Source organism: Panulirus ornatus, chromosome 42 (genome assembly GCF_036320965.1).
Source record: "Panulirus ornatus isolate Po-2019 chromosome 42, ASM3632096v1, whole genome shotgun sequence".
NCBI classification, from domain to species: Eukaryota; Metazoa; Arthropoda; class Malacostraca; order Decapoda; family Palinuridae; genus Panulirus; species Panulirus ornatus.
This window is the reverse complement of record NC_092265.1, coordinates 3,978,274-3,995,764: the sequence shown is the minus strand read 5'-3', so window position 1 is coordinate 3,995,764 and position 17,491 is coordinate 3,978,274. Positions and strand designations below refer to the sequence as shown.

Below are 17,491 nucleotides of genomic sequence, written 5' to 3'. Positions count from 1 at the left end.
ATTATAGTTCGAGCTGCTGCTACGTTTGTGGCGGTGCCTAGAGGGAGAGAGAGAGAGAGAGAGACACACACACAGAGACGAAGAGAGAGACAGAGAGACAGAGAGAGAGAGAGACAGAGAGACAGAGAGACAGAGAGAGGGAAGTGCAAATATTTTGCTACGGTGTCACACAGCGAGGTATGAACACCACCACCCTCCCCCATAAAGGCTGATTGAAACCCCCGAAGAAGAGAAACTAACATACCCACTGACTCAGGGGAGTAAGACAGACGACGGGTGTATCACTTTCGCAATGACTGTGGTGATCTGGCCGGTTATAATCGCACGGTGGAGAGCCTCCCACTATCATCAGACGAGATAAAATATGAACAGTGTGGCTCCCACGTCAATCGGGAATACCACGGACGGAGAAATAGGTCGAGCGCACGCACGCCCCACACCCCATGAAGGGTTGATGTTGCAAGGAGGCCTTCTGCAGTGCGGCAGAGTCCTCTCTCTCTCTCTCTCTCTCTCTCTCTCTCTCTCTCTCTCTCTCTCTCTCTCTCTCTCTCATGAAACACTCAAAGGCCTGCTGAGTGCTGGGCAGCTGGGAAGCACGCAAGTGGGGGTTAACAAGAGAAGCTAAAGTGAAGCAATCGCGAGATAAGGAGCAGGATATGAGAGTGCCAAGGTGTGGTGGTGGTGGTGGTGGTGGTGAGGATGGGCTGAAGGTGGTGTGTGGAGGAGATGGTCAACGGCGACTGGTTCGCAGAGGGATAAGGGAGGCGATGGGTTCAAGTTTGAGGGAAGGGAATGATCTAAGATGAGCGTGTGAGTGAGGGGTGAGTCTTGGATGAGAGACAGTAAGAGATCATAGGGAGAGGTGATGATGATGAAAGAGATAAATAGAAAGATATATTAACCTTTCTTGACCTCCCCACAATCGAAAAATGAGAGAGATATCGCGTTTCTATCTTTAAAAAAGTCATTAGGAGAGTCATTGACTTCAAAGTGTAATCTGATGGACGAAACGCTTCCTGGCTCCTTGAAACTTTTATGGCGACATTTGTCGCAGGTTTTCCTGTTGTGATAGGTTCCCGTTGACTGTCCTCTCACACAACAGTGTCGATAGTCCAGTACATCAACACAGGACGTTATACGACATCGTCATCAAGCAAGGCATTGAGGAACAGTTTGTGTGTGCACCACGCAGGCTTCAGGCTAACCTGGAACTAACGTAGGGTATGATATGCTGGTCATCTGTGAGTCATTTGTGAATCATGTATTGATCTCGGTGTGGCGACGAAATCACCCGCGACCTCTAACGGTCGTAAGTGAGTATGGCAATCATTCGAGGCAGCCCGAAGATGAGGAGTGGAGTGTATAGGCTACTAAATCATCTGGAGATTGTCAACTACCTTGCAGCATTTGTAGGTAAATCAGCCCGTCAACCATACAATAACCTGACCGTTGTAAATCAGTCATACGTGATTCGTATATCAAACGACGATGGATTAGAAGAAAAAAGAAAAACACCACACTCGCTCTATTTTGTCTCCAGGGTCACCAAACAATGAGGTTACAGTAAATCCTTCATACACACACACACACACACACACACACACACACGCTGTCTATTATCTCACTAGGCAGCTGATAAAAAGAGGGGGGGGGAGGGAGCGTAATGATAAGAGCGCCTGCTATAAAAGCCAGTTCCTTGCCTGACAAAAGTTCTGATTCTACGTCGTCGCTCCGACAACAACACCACCACCCAGCCAGCCAGCCAGCCAGCCAACCAACACCCAGAAGGTTTACTAGGAGTACCAAGCTCTCGTGTGCGCCACCTAGCCTCCTCCTCTACATCTACAACTGGGGATTTCATCATGTAAGTTGTGTGGTGTATTCTGACCCGTTGGACGATGCAGCTCACGTAGTTCTTACCCCTTTTCCTCGGTCATATCTACCGACGTCTGTGCTCCCGAGATCTCATTCATGTTCGATGCGACGGTTCATTTCGTAACTTCGAAACTGAGTCATTCGGATTGTTCATGTGGTACGAGAGAGTAAAGCAGCACAGTGAAGCCCTGAAAGAAACAATTCTCTCTTTACACGAGTCAGTTTGAGAGTTTAAGTCTTCATGAATCTTTTTTTTTCCCCACTGTCTCAGTCGTTCATTGTGAACTCATGGCTCACTATGGTCTGTCTGTGGTATACTCGCACTTCATCGTCTCGTACACACTCTCTGCTTCGCAAAAGCACGGAGCTGTGCCATCCTCGATCCTGCTATGCTTCTCTTTCCTCAACATAGCTCGTTCTGTGGCGTGTGGTGTACGCGGAGTTCCCCAAGGAGAGGTGATGTCACCGCGGCAAGCCAGGAGAAAAGTTTAGGGAGTTAGGGAATGTTCATTTATCCTTTATCTTTATGGTTGTTCAAGTATTTGGAGAGGACGATGACGTGAAATGACCTCCCTCTATGTCCACCGACGCACCAGTACAGTATTACCAGGCCAGGGACGTTAGCCATCACCACACTCATCATCATCATCACCACCACACACCATGCCACATAGAGAACATCACCACACCACATACCCAACACCGTAAGCCAGCGACACAGCCACAGACCCCATTCATCAACATTATCAACCACCCACCAGACACAATACCTCTCTATCCATCGTTCACCATCCTGACACCATCATACCGCCTCCACACAAACACACACACAATTACAACCTCCTCATTTCCATCGCCACTATCATCAACAACTCAGTTTAAAGTCACCTTACCCCCATCCTCTCCCCTCTCTCCACACACACACACACACACACACACACACACACGTACACATTAGATTAGGATAGCTAGATTGAGGAATATTGCCATCTTGCATTTTCCTGAACGCTCGGACCTGCACTATCTTAATTCTTTACCTACGAACAGGACAACGATGTTTGCATCCTCATGCAATGTTTAATTTGATGAAAGTATTTGATTGCAAATATTAGACCAGTGATTACTGTGTGCGTTAGTATGATCTAATATTGACAATATGTAAGAGATTAACACAAAACTCTGTGTGTGTGTGTGTGTGTGTGTGTGTGTGTGTGTGTGGAGAGACAGAGAGAGATGGGGTAGGTGACGTCACACTGAGGTGTTGATGATAAAGCGGTGATGGAAATGAGGGTGTAGTAACTATGTGCGTTTGTGTGGAGGCGTTGATGGTGAGTGGATGGTGAACAATGTATTGTGAGTAGTGGGTGGGCGGGCGGGGCGAGGGAGAGGTGTGATAAGAATGTTGATGAATATCGTCCTTACACTCGGTGTCGCTGGCTTATGGTGCTTGGTATGTGGTGTATTGGTGCTCTATGTGTGGTGAGTGTGGTGACGGCCGCGTCACTGACCTGGTGTGGTGATGAACATATCCACACACTAAGCTGTGTTTTGACGCTACAACAGAGATAAGCTTCAAATTCTGACAGCTTGAAAGATAAGCTCAATTCCGCTTCAAGAAATCACGACCCGGAGCTGTATTATCTACTCCCCTTGACACGACTCAAATATATAAACCATTCTCATCACACAGACTACATTAAGTCCTCAGGATACAAATCACCAGCACATTTCCCCTAATTGTCGTAATGACCATCATTACCAGGATGAAAATTAGGCCTTAGAATCTAAATCATATGCACGTTTTCCCTAATGACCGTCGCACAGACGAAATGAAAGCTAATTACCGTCCCACAGATGAAACACAAGTACGTAAATCTTGACCCACTCAAAGACGATCTTGTTTCACAGATCACCATGACACCGAACCAACTCATAGACGGCCCTATGGACCTGTCGATGAAGACCCGTCGTAAACTCCGCCTGGAGGAGTTCCTGCGCCAGAACCTGGACCAGGCCCCTGCTGGACGGGTGATCCAGTGGGTGGACCGGGACAACGGCGTCTTCAGGATCCTCTGGACCCACCAGAGTTCAGGGGCCTTCACCCAGGAGGACGCTGCGCTCTTCCGCTACTGGGCGCTGGCCAGAGGTGAGCGAAAGACTTTGTCGCACCAGCTCTCTCTCTCTCTCTCTCTCTCTCTCTCTCTCTCTCTCTCTCTCTCTCTCTCTCTCTCTCTCTCTCTCTCTCTCTCTCTCTCTCTCTCTCTCTCTCCCTCTTTCTCTCTCTCTCTCTCTCTCTCTCTCTCTCTCTCTCTCTCTCTCTCTCTCTTGGATTCCATATGAGACCAAAATCGTATCTACTGTATACTAAACAAAGTTCAAATGTATAAAATTTATTGGAAAGATAAAAATATATATATATGCATTAAGCTTACTTAATGTGTGATGAACAAAGGTCAAATGTAGTTTTCAGTTTATTTTCTATTTCTCCAAGTCGTTTACTTTGTGTATCAAAAGCTCACAGTTCCTAAGTGTTTTTTAAACATTCAAAGCTGGCAAAAAAAAAAGATTTATATCGTTTCCTATTCTCTCTATCCAATACTCTAGTCTATCGCTACCCATCTACCTATCTATCTATGGTCTGACGAGTGTGTATATTACCTACAGGGAAGCCAGCCAACCTCTCGTCTGTGGAGCTGAAGCAGAGCTTGAGGATGGCCCTCAACAAATCCCCTTCGGTAGAGAGACTCTCCGCCACCCATGACGAGTACCGCTACTTCAGATTCACAGGTGAGTACCTCCTCCTAGTGGGTGTAGGTGGGAGGGTGACGGCATTACCCGACGATCGGTGTAGGTGGGTGGGCAGGTGGCGTTACCCGGCGATGGTTGTAGGTGGATATACCGAAAATCTGAAGCGGTAGGTGTAGATAAGGAGGTAGCCATTGGTAATAGGTAGACCAGCCTCGTAGTCGGATGTTGATACTGTTAGGATACAAAAGCAAGGGGAGGGCACGGGGAGTATATTTTGGATCCTGAATGTAGGTGGCGTGTCAGGCAGGTGGGATACTGATGTCTCCTTTGTGTTCTAGGGGTTCACTTGCAGGGGAGGTGAGGAGCTGTGGCAGTGTCTGTCGTAAGAGCTCGAAGAGCTCGGCCGTGCCAAACACTCGAGTCTTCGGGGTCTAATCACGCAAGTCGATCTCAGAGGCTATGAACGACCTCCCGCTCTCTCTCTCTCTCTCTCTCTCTCTCTCTCTCTCTCTCTCTCTCTCTCTCTCTCTCTCTCTCTCTCTCTCTCTCTCTGCCAGTCGTGTCCAGCGCTCCATTATCAAATCGTATCATCTCACATGACAAGGATCGACCCTTGCGACCCCTTAGTTTAGTGGACGTCTCATTCTTTTCTTTCTCTCGGTTTGGTATCTTACGTCTAGCATTTTTCTTTTTCTTTTGGTCAAGAGAACTACGATTCAGCTAAACCCTTTTCCCCAGAAATCCCAAGGAGATAGAGAGAGAGAGAGGCCTTATTACATAACATCAGGCCAGGAAATTCCACGTAGGACAATATGATAAGGAGCGAGAGGACCTGCAGATTACACATTTTTATCAGCAGTAGAAAAATTTGGTGCCGACATCACCCCACAAAAAAAAAAAGGTTCACAAGACGAGTTCTCTGAGCATCTATGCCACCCAGCATGGCTGTGCCACATGTTCCTCCTCCCTCCCTCCGTCTGCCAATGTACTTTTATGCCGCACCATCATAAATGGTATGGTAGTCACAGACGCAATAGCCCGCAGAACATCTGTGAGACACACACACACACACACACACACACACACACCTTACTGGCCTTATAAGCGCCACACACAACGTATGACGCGTCCTGTAATGATGATTTCTGTTCCTATTGGCAGAATGGAAAAGTCGACGATCAGAAGCCACAAGATCCAGGAGTCCCAAGACCCTGGAAAACGTCAGGAAAAAATCGCCTTCGTCCGTCAGCCTCCAACCACTGATCCCCTTCAGCAGGCCTGATGGGGAGTACCGAAGACTTCCCCGCTGGACCACAGAACACCCCGACTTACTGGCGAAGACCGAAGGTTTCACGGTTCCAGCCGGCGATGAACTCCTCCCCTCCAAGTTGTCTTTGGCTTACCCTATGCCACAGCCATACGGCGTGTGGGGAGGAGGAGGAGAACATCATCTGGGAAGAGAAGGAGTGATAGAGAACCGGCTAGAGGTAGTTGAAGCCCAAGTCAGAGAAGAATGGGTGAGAGGGACGTCGTTTGGAGATCATGCTATGAGGGAAGACCTGGTGGAAAGAGAGCAGCTGAGCGAAGAGTTGCTGCAGAGGGATTACTCCCTCCTGCAGAGGGAGTACTCCCTCCTAGATCCCATTGTAGGCGACCATTTGACTTACTTAAACACTCATTCGCCTCAAGGTTACCTTGAGACGAAGGAGACTCATCATGCCGTCCCTTCCTTTATTGACTCTTCATCGAGAACGGATTCTGAAAATCACTTGAGCTTCTACAATGATGGTCATGCTTTCTCTAAGTTGTTGATGAACTATGACCATAGACTTTTGGGATCTAGTTCTTCTCATTTTAGTCAACTTTATGAAAGTCCTGGACGCCATGTCCAGTAATCATCACGTACGTTAAATGATATTATCATCTCAGTTTGTAAGATCAAACCATGTTTAAAATGTTGATATCATTTTCTTTTTCTTTTTCCTTGTCTTTCTGGATGTTGTGATTGTTAACTCTATCAGAAACTGTGGCTTATAGAGAGATCTGTGATCTATTTCTCATATTTCTTTAATGAATCCAATGTACGATATAGCCACACGTTAGGAAGGGAGGCACCATACTTACAAGAGATAAGAGAAGGGACTGAACGAGCATCAAGGAAGAGAAAATGATATTAGGGTAAATGTTCAGTGAGAGGAGAGGTGATAAAGGAGGAGGATCTGCTGGCATTTCTGTAAAAAATGTATCGTTTAACTTTTTATAATCTTATTTCAGTGCAGTTGACGTGTCTTCAAGACAAACCTATGACTTGAGATGTGACCAAATTATGATTGTCATTCATTCTCATTATGCTGTGTTTGCTTGGACGAAAAAATCATGTAACATTAATTAATACAGTATTAACATTCCCAATATAGTTTCAAGCTTCATTTAACAATGACCATGCAACCAAGATTGTGTATGTGTGTCAGAATACGTGACACACCCATCTATACCGCGCCTGTAATCATGATGCCCAAAATAAAAGTGGAAAAGTAAAGGTAGGAAAAAGCTCTTGGATCATCACCACGATGCGATCATAACCGCCCAGAACACCAGCATGAACAAGAAGAAGAGGAGAGGCACAATCCACTTCCTGATCAGCTTATTGAGGACTGAGGCTGTGTTCGGCCCGGACAGCTTCGAACTGGGCGTCCCAGAGCCTACTTTGATGAGGGTCACTGCGGGTGGCGCCTTGCTAGAGCTTTGGATGTGCTCCACGAGGACGTGGAAGAGGATGATGATGAAGAGGAGGAAGATGCAGCTGAAAAACCACACGTCGATCATCTTGACGTAGGCTGTGGTGGGGAGGGTGGCCGCCGTCTGGTTGTAGAGGGTATACAGGACGAGCAGGGTTGTGAGGCTGACCACCAGGCGTACCTGTGGAGTCAGGGACACGGTTATGGCTCTCTCTCTCTCTCTCTCTCTCTCTCTCTCTCTCTCTCTCTCTCTCTCTAACCTTATCCTACCACACTTCTTATGTTTACATTTCCTTTGCCTTCATTCAAAGTAAAGGGGGGAAACAATTATCATAACAACTCCCAAAGCAGACAAAGAATATTCTTCGACACACACACACACACACACACACACACACACACACACACACACACCGCGCGTCGTGTGCGTTCGTGCAAGAGATCTGTTTTCGTGTGTATTTTGCACGGGGCGTCGAATAGAGACTGTCCAGGAGAAGAGATGAATGCGGGGAAACAGGAGCAGAATAATAGAAAAGGTTTAGAAAAAGAGAACACGATCAAAGATCGAGAAACACAGAGAAAAGTAGAAACCATAATTAGCAAGAAATAAATAAGGAGAAAACCATCAGTTGTAGAGTATAAGTAGTAGAAACCATGAGTAGCAAAGCATAAGTAGAGACTTTAAAAACAACGTAGCAGAAGAGACCGAACGTAGGGATTTATAAGTAGAGACCAGGACGCGGGAGCCCGAGCTGAGAGAGAGAGAGAGAGAGAGAGAGAGAGAGAGAGAGAGAGAGAGAGAGAGAGAGAGAGAGAGACCTACCTGGACTAGAGGGACGCCGACGTAGAGCGTGGAGTAGCCGATAGTGACCAGCATGAGGGTAGGAATCATCATGGTCAACACCAGGAGCCCATACCGTCGCACTAGGATGAAGTGTACCTGCAACAACAACAACAGAGGAACATCAACGATCCTACACCAGACAGACGCGAGCATAGGTGTGTTCACCGCATCAAGGAGCCTTGGCGAGAGTGGGACGGTATCGAACTCTCTACAACCTTGCCAGACTTAATATCAAACACCATGTATATATATAACTAGGGTTTACAATGCCTAAATAATTCTGTCGCCCCTGACTGAGTACTTATATGCTAACAACACTACTTAGAAGCCACAGTGTAAATGGCCTTACTTACTTAATCATAAGGTACTAGAGCTCTAGATTTGCCTTAATGATGCAAAAAAAGGAAAAAAAAATCTTTACTTGTGCAAAAACTAGTTATTTCCCTACATGTACTAAAAGTATATTGCGTCAGACAAGGCCATCATCCACCTGTGAATTTCGTGATTACACACATTATTTATATGGCAAACCCTGACGTAAGGCAGCGCTGAGGGTGCCACCCCTCGCTGTGACTGTCAACAGAGAGGTTTTGACAATTTGGCTCCTAGTATTTCTTTTCCACAGATGGATACAACACTTGTATTGATTATGAAAGATCCTCATTCAGTGGCAGTGTCACAGCTATATGTAAATAAAATTCATTCACGCAGTGTGTGTGTGTGTGTGTGTGTGTGTGTGTGTGTGTGTGTGTGTGAAATAGAAGAAGTATCTTCGTTAATCCAAAGACCTGTACTGTACATAGACCATCCCCGCCTACTACCGCGAGAGTAACCCACCTCCAGGACGCTGCTCTGGGTGCTGTCTCCTGGCGGAATGACGACGTAGACCTTCGTCAGCAGATAAGCAGACAGAAATGGATCTCCTGAATAGACGGCCAAGGAGACCTGCTCGTCGAAGGCCACCATCTCACGGTTTATTCCCGTCATCTTGAAACTGATGGTGCATCGCTGCTCGTCGAACGGATACACGAACACCTGGAAGTCGCAGGTGAACTTGCCATGGTAGAACAATCGCCTCAGCAGGAAGCAGGAGTCGCCAGAAAACACATAATCTGTTGGGAAAGGGAATCAGACACTTGACAGACAGACACACAAGAGAACGAAGACTAGCGCTGAATTCCTGGAACTTCCTCCCAGTGTAATGTACGTATCCAGAAAGCTGGTACTTCAGTAATGATTGACGTGGGTTTTGTGATATAATGGCTCTTTGAAAATGTAATGTGATCGTTGGGAATTCTAGAACTATTCCAACAATAAAAGGCTGGAAATCCTCCCCTCTCGTTTTTTTTTGTTTTTTTTTTCCAAAAGAAGGAACAGAGGGGGCCAGGTGAGGTTATTCTAAAAAAAGGCCCAGTCCTCTGTTCTTAACGCTACCTCGCTAACGCGGGAAATGGCGAATAGTTTAAAAGAAAGAAAGAAAAAAGGCAGATTTACAACTATGCTACTCTGCCTCTCGAGTCTTTTCATGAGGTGATGGTATGGAGTTTGGAAACTTCGATACGTGACGTCATGGAGAGGAGAAATATGTTTTATTCCTTTAGTCAAAGGTTTGCCCTGTCCTCACCTGTCTCCACACTGTTGAAGTCTTGGTGGGAAGGCTCGCCATTCCTCCTCACCATCGTCTCCTCGTCTAGCAGTTCGATGTTCCCTTCCTGGACGTTCAAGAACCTCAAAGTCGGTTTCCAGATTGACTTTGCTTCTTCGGCCGACATGATGTTAGCCTCCTGGTTCCATCTGGTATTGAGGAACTGCACGCGACTGTCAGTCCACATCAGCTCAATCTGCATCTCCAACGCGGTGAAGCTGTCCACGTCGTTGACAGTGGAGAACCTTTTGATATCGACGAACGCCTTTATCGGCAGCGAACTGTTTTTCTCTGGAGGGGGTGGCGGTGGCTGGTGCTTGCGGTACCCTGGACTCATTAGCACCTGAGAACACTTCTCCTCATCGCTCCCGTCGGGACAATCGTCTTTCAGGTCGCAGCGATCGCTTCGGGCGATGCAGTACCCGTTGGCGCACATGTACTGCGTCTCGTCGCACGGAGACACGCTCAGTTCCACCAGATCCTGTAAGGGTACGTCGCATTTTTCTGACTCGAAGTGCCACATGTTCCTACCGATGGGAAACACGATCTCGCCCTTGAGCTTCAAGGTGGCTATCGTCTCGTTGCCCACGGAGTCAAACAGTGTCCAACCAGTGACGTTAGAGTAATATATGATGTATTGGTAGAAGCCTTGATAATACGGGAAACCTTCGATGTAACCCAAGAGGTACCCGGCGGTGCGTTCCCTCATCAACTCGCACAGACCACGAAGATACAGAGGTCTGCTCTCCACGAACTTGCAGGAGAAGCAATGCCTCTTGTCTACAGTGCAGGGGAAGTCTACCCACAGTCCTGATGTCTTACTTAGCGTGATGCAGTTCTCGTTAATACCTCCGTTGGGCTGTCCGTCCTCAAAGTGGGTCTCGCGTAACAATTCGTTGGTCACGAAATGCCGCCATTGTCCGTCAGTCTTTTCATCCGTCGCCGCTAGCCAGAAGAAGCTGTAATCCCCCGGGTTACACACTCCGAAGAATTCTCTCGATGTGTTGAAAAGATGATTCGTCTTCTGAAGGGTCTCGGGAAGGTAGAGCGACGCTCCGAACTGTTCGCAGAATAATTTAGACTGGATGAGCGTCATTTCTTTCGGGAAGATAACGACGTTTTCCTCAGCCTTACATAATTCGGAGAGATCAACGTCGGACACCCCAACATCAAACATCTCCATGGTGTCACGATCGAGGGAAAACACCTCTCCTGGAGTATCCACCTCACAGCGATGCAACTCCCTGACGTCCCTTACCGTCAGGGAACGATCGTAAATATTCATCTGAGCGATGAAGCCACAGAGGCTTTGCTTAGGATCGAAACCGCCGGAGTAGGCGTCCTGTTCCTGACCGAGGATCAGCGTCCCGGTGAAGTTGACGGTCGTTTCTCCGACCAGATGCCCGCGCGCGACCTCGACCCCGTCAGTGTAGAGGGTATAGAGGCTGCTGGCTATCACATGGCAGAAATGCGTCCAACGATTCAAGGCGAAGGCAGTGTTCATATCCTTACTGACGGGCTGGTACTTGTCGTTGTAGTAGAGACTGTACCTCGCGGCCATCCCTGAAGGAGAGAAACAGACAAACAAATCCATCCACACTTTTCAGATCTCACTATCGAAAATGACCACAGTTTATGTAGAAAGATTCATATATATACATGTATATACATATATATTGGGGGGAGACGTGAGAGGAAATTGAACTTATCTATAAACTCACCAAAGACGAACTGGTTAGTAACCTCGGGGGACATGGCGATTGAAAGGTGAGTGTTGTAGGAGGGTCGTAAGAGCAAAAGCCGTATCCTATAACAGATGCTGAAGGATGTCAGAGAGACGGGGGAAGAGGAGGAGGAGGAGGGTGACCTGTTGCTGCTGCTGCTGCTGCTGCCTCCTCCGCCTCCTCCTTGTGATGACGTGAAGTTATATCGAGCGAAGACGTCCGACCTCGGCGGTACCCAGGTGTCCGGCTGGAGGCTCAGGACACGGGTAGCCTCAGCGATGTCTGCGAAGGGAGACAGATCCTCACCGTAAATCATGCCGTTCGAGCTGAACCTCAGGGAAGGTTAGTAAGCCAACGCTTCAGCGGTTGTCGAGTGTCACTCCCTTGACCTCTTTCTTAACCCCTTCCATATTAACCATCTTAATACATACAGGGTGTTTTTCCTCCTCTATCCCCAGAGATAGTGGAACGGGAGTATATATATATATATATATATATATATATATATATATATATATATATATATATATATGATTTCTTTTTCCTTTGTATCTTTCGTGACCAGACTGACCCACACGTCAACAGTCAACCACTTAGTACATTCACTTCGTTTACTGGTAAGGTAAACAAACATTCCCCCAATATTCGTAGCATTGTATCACAAACCAAGTCTGTAATGGTATCTGTCACGCCACTTGATCACGATCATTCGCCCTCCATGATGATGATGATGATCATCATCATCATTATTATTTGAATAAAGAAAATAACACTAGTTAAATTGATACCGGTATTATTCCAGTTATCATCAATAATATCATCAATAGCATTTTATTGTTAATATCATTATCACTATTATTATCATTATTATCATTATTATTATCATTATCATTATTATCAATATTATTATTATCATTATTTTTATTATTATTATTATTATTATTATTATTATTATTATTATTATTATTATTATTATTATTATTATCATTATTATGATTATGATTATTATTATTATTATTATTATTATTATTATTATTATTATTATTATTATTATTATTATTATTATTATCATTACTATTAACATCATTATCATCATCATTATCATTCTTATCAATTTTACAAAAGAAGGAACAGAGAATGGGGTACAAGTGAGGATATTTCCCTCAAAGGCTCAGTCTTTTGTTCTTAACGCTACCTCGCTAACGCGAGAAATGGCGAATATGTATAGAGAAAAAATTGTTATCATTCTCAACATTGATTTTGTTGTAGTTGTATTTGTTATTGTCATTGTTTATATCATTGATCTAAGCATCATTACTCATCATCATTACTACTACTACTACTACTACTACTACTACTACTACACTACTACTACTACTACTACTACTACTACTATCTCATGGATTCAGTAGGGGGGGGGGTTGTTATTAACACACCTGTACTCAACCACCTTAACCCGTTTAGTACATAGATCAGACATGATCCCTCACTACTTCAAGTATTGTGTCACTATGGCGTGTATCATATTCGCCTGTCAGCCATAAACTAGACATATTGTAGGTCGATAAACTTTCTATTCTTGTGTCTCGACGGATGATCTACTGAACACGTCAACCTCAGACAATTTGGCTGATTTATTATGCATGACGCCGTTCGCTGTGGGTGTGTGTGTGCGAGATGAAGGCCTTTTCTTAAGCAATGGTTATTGACTGAGGGTGATGAATGGCCGGTGACCATCATAGATGTCGCGAAATAATTAATAGTTTCTTTCGTAAGTCTTTTGTGTGTGTGTGTGTGTGTGTGTGTGTGTGTGGTGTGTGGTGTGGTACACAATGGTGTGCGAGACACCCAACTCACTCCACACACACACACACACACTACGGGTATCCTTAGCTTGATCATGCAGTGGAAAGTGGAACGATGGAGTAAATCGCCTTTGTCCTTTATGGTTCAGCCACCGACTTTGAGGCATAACAAAATGCAATTCCTCACATAAGTGATATATCCTTTTTCCCTGAAGGAGTTCTGTAAGTTGTCCTCATTTCATTTTTCCTTTCTTTGTGATATTGTATGGGTTTTTTTGTATATATTATCATTGTTCTTGTTAACCTTTCAATTCTTTTGTCTATCCCTAAAGTGCACATAAATACTCGGCTTTTTTTATGTTCATTCATTTGTTTGTTTGCTGTTGTTGTGAATGTGTTGGAGGAAGGAATTATTGACATCCATACCGAACAAGAACTAATGATAGACGACACAACAGTTATGCAACAGATCGAAACCCCCTTTCACTGGTGAGGTCACAGTAATGAGTACGGAGGTGAGTGCGTCAACTAGCTGACGACAGTGTTTGACGCTGCAATAAGTAGGAGACATAGATCAATACGAACAGAGTCGCTTGATCTGGTATATTGTAAGATTATGAACTACTGTCACCTCATCACCTAATTCCCCTGTCCTCTATCCCTTTCACCCAGATAATCATTTTATCGACCAACCCTTAAGGGTGGATGAACAGCTGGGTTGACTGTGGGCCGACTGCCGTAACCAGGATTCGAACCTATGCGCTCGATCCCTGGGAGGCCCGTGAATGCGTCGTGGTCAGGAACGCTAAACGCTACACCACGGGAGTGTACTTATGTACGTCATTTGCATACCCTCAGGTAGTTAAGTGTACTAACGTGAGCAACGAAGTGTGAGACCGTATTGATGAAACAGTAGTCGAGCGGTGCCATCCCTTTGCCCTCAATCAAGAAGCACTCAGTCAAGAAGTAACAAGTTTTGTGCTCACGATCAATGCTACTCCTGAGTGTTTTTTTAGAGCTGGAGAAAAAAGAAAGAAAACGCGACGTGTGTTCGACATTTAGGGATATCTCGTCGAGTAGTGTAGTGACCGGTTCACGGGTCGCCCAGAGTCGAACGCATAGGTTCGAATCCTGGTTACGGCAGTCGGTCCATATTCAACCCAGCTATTCATCCACCCATGAGGGTTGGTCGATAAAATGGGTACCTGGCTAAGGCTAGGGTATATATATATATATATATATATATATATATATATATATATATATATATATATATATATATATATATATATATATAGCGTTAATGGGATGACCTTGATTAAGGCCTCAGCTGCCCGTGCCGTCTTAGCTAACATAACAAAGAAAAAAATTACAGAGCGAGAGCCACTGTCGACAGATGGATGTTCGTACTTTCCTCGTTGTCTCTATGTTTCCTTTTAATCTATCAGAGTGCGTTTATCATCCACTTTAGCCGCGATATTAATTCTCTTGAGTATGTTTGCGTGGCTGACGAGGACTCGTTACGTACGTAAACATGATAGTCTATTCCCTTCTGGATTGTGATGTGCAAAGGTATGTTCTTGGAGGATAAAGCATGTATGTGTGTGTGTGTGTGCGTGTGTGTGTGTGTGTGTGTGTGTGTGTGTGTGTGTGCATTTCAGAACATCGCTATGAAAAAGTCACAAGCACATATATCATGTTGTGATGTCTGTTGTTACTGTTTTTGTTTGCGTCAAGCAAGATTTACGCGGTCATGCAAGAGGGAGTTTTTCTGACTTGGAGGAACGTATCATGAAATGTGTCAGCTCATGGTTAGAACAACACGTGTTTGATTCGTTTGTCAGGGAGAAGGAGGGCTTAGGCAGAGGTATATTGGTCCCCCTGTTTATGTAAAGTGTATGTATTCATCCACCTACAACTGTCCTACGAACAACTCTGTAGGTGGTAGATTGTAGACAGCAACATGTCTCGGGTTGTGTCACATTCACAACTTACAAGTGTCAGATCAATGCCAGGAACTAATCTTTTTCTCCTGCCCTTCCTTTACTCATCATAATATCTAAATACAGATATGTAAGAGGCCAGCAAACTTATGGTCTCCAGCTCCCGACATCTCTTTTACATCTCCACCACACCTTTGCTCACGATTCCGCTTCGAAGGAGGAGTGCGTGTATTGCAGCACCGACGCGGCTGTTGCACACCGAATTTGGATGTCACCCACGTAAACCATCATGTCTCAACTCCTCTCATATTCTTCTGTTTCTCCTGCTGCTCTCCTGACTCTACGAAATCTCTTTCCTTGAGAACCTGAACTCCTGGTACAAAGGTGTGACATCCCTCTTCCCCAACACCTTATCCTCGAGCTGAGGTCTACCTCCTTAAGACGCTCCTACTTACACCATGGTTGAAATACTCCCTCAAAGACGGTGTTGGACTGGAGCCCTTCATGTTTTCCATTACCAATGATCTGGAATGAATTACCACCCACCCAAACCAGTCGCGACCTCACTCCTGCATTCTGGATCTGTTTGAGCTGCACGATCTCGCTGCCACTTGGTCATCTGTCCACTGTCGCGTCAACGCCTCTTGACTACAGGATCCTCATCCTCCACCACCATAGTCTTTCCCTCTAAACGTCAGTTGTCACACTTGTATAAATACTCTCCAGATGTCCAGGAAGAGGACAAAAAAAAAGGATATACGTACAGTATTTCCAGGAGTAGACTCCATCGCTGGAAAGGAAACGATACACACGATGCTCTGTAGCACAGATTTGTAGAGGATCAGAGTCGATGTTATGGGAGGAAAGTTTCGCTGATGACTGGTAACTGGAAGCTTTCGAGGTGGACATTTGCTTTTCCCTTGCACTGTATGTGTGTTTATTGTTACTCTCTCCACACAGAACGCGAACTCACCTTCTACTAAGTCAGCTAAGAACACATGAGAGATCTTGTTTTGATGCAGTTCTGTCCAACCAGAGGAACGCAGCTGAGTAATTACATTATCCCTGGTTTGTGCTTTTCCTTTTTTACATTGAAGCTAGACTACAGTAACTCACCTGCCCAATTAGACCATCGCCACTCCTCTAAAGTGAGTCTACATGACACACCTAATTATACTAAATGACACTTGATTATACTCTAATTTTCGTCAAATTGTTCACTTCATGTTTACGGCTAAATCTGGAATTATCAAACAGGCAATTAAAGAATTAGGTGATTATTTCAGGACTCCATGACTGATGTTCTTATGTAGATGAGCCGGCAGTAGCTTGAACTGATGTTTTACAATACTTGATGAAATTCTCTGAGCCGGTTTTCTATACAATAGCATTCATAATCATCACGGTGATGAGGGAAAACTTGACCACGAAATTCACCAACTGTTCAAGTAATGACCGGAAGACGTCTTACGAAAAAATCCACCACCTTTCATGAATAAGTTCCTTATGTAATCTAATCGAATGACACGATTTCTAAGTAACTGGGTTGACCTCCTCTCTCAGCTTACTCGCCTCGCTATACTTCGCTCTATTTGGCGTACCCCATCTTCCAGCGGCCAGGATGAGTATCTACAAGTAGGATATAAGCTTCTTCTGGATCCTGTGTTAGAGGATCGATCACCTATTTGCAATACGTTCGCTATTCTCACCTTCATGGAGGTTGTTATCCACTCGTCTGGAAGATCTCAGGGTCAGTCTAGCAGCTGTCGCTACACACACCCCCGCTGGCAGGGGCGCGGTGGCTGAGTTCGCATTTATTTCTCCCCTCATACACCATTTAGAGCTTAAAAGTACCATTATTCTAGGATAAATTCGCAGCAGCATTCAAGCACACCTGCTCGTTCTCATCATCCATCTGTCGAAAGAATGCGAAGTAATGCAAAGACTGAACAGACCATCGGGTCTATATTGTAAAGATGTTCGCGATAATAGAACAGGTTTGATACACAGGGCTTCATGGGGAGGCAGTAGAAGAGAAAATATAATAGTTACCGAATGTTCTCGTTTTTTTATTTTTTTTAATCTTATTTCAAGGGCCCAAAGAACGCCAGACTTGGAACTGTAGGAAAGGTATTCTAAAGTCTGTGTTTGAGGAATTTACGTCACTGA

General features: G+C 45.1%; 1 protein-coding gene across 1 annotated transcript; it reads left to right on the top strand.

Moving 5' to 3' along the window:
• Window positions 1-1,648: 1,648 nt before the first annotated feature.
• Window positions 1,649-7,035, top strand: LOC139761828 (uncharacterized). Its single transcript, XM_071686351.1, has 4 exons — window positions 1,649-1,864; window positions 3,784-4,021; window positions 4,540-4,662; window positions 5,785-7,035. Exons 1-4 carry the CDS (start codon window positions 1,664-1,666, stop codon window positions 6,516-6,518), a joined length of 1,296 nt encoding a protein of 431 aa, XP_071542452.1. The 5' UTR covers window positions 1,649-1,663; the 3' UTR covers window positions 6,519-7,035.
• The last annotated feature ends 10,456 nt before the right edge of the window (window positions 7,036-17,491 follow it).

Bases quoted from the DNA above. Each gene is read 5' to 3' on its own strand.
- LOC139761828 (XM_071686351.1), top strand. From the start codon at position 1,664: ATGATAAGAGCGCCTGCTATAAAAGCCAGTTCCTTGCCTGACAAAAGT. The intron at 4,022-4,539 runs GTGAGCGAAAGA...TATTACCTACAG, and splicing joins CTACTGGGCGCTGGCCAGAG to GGAAGCCAGCCAACCTCTCG. The intron at 4,663-5,784 runs GTGAGTACCTCC...TCCTATTGGCAG, and splicing joins CCGCTACTTCAGATTCACAG to AATGGAAAAGTCGACGATCA.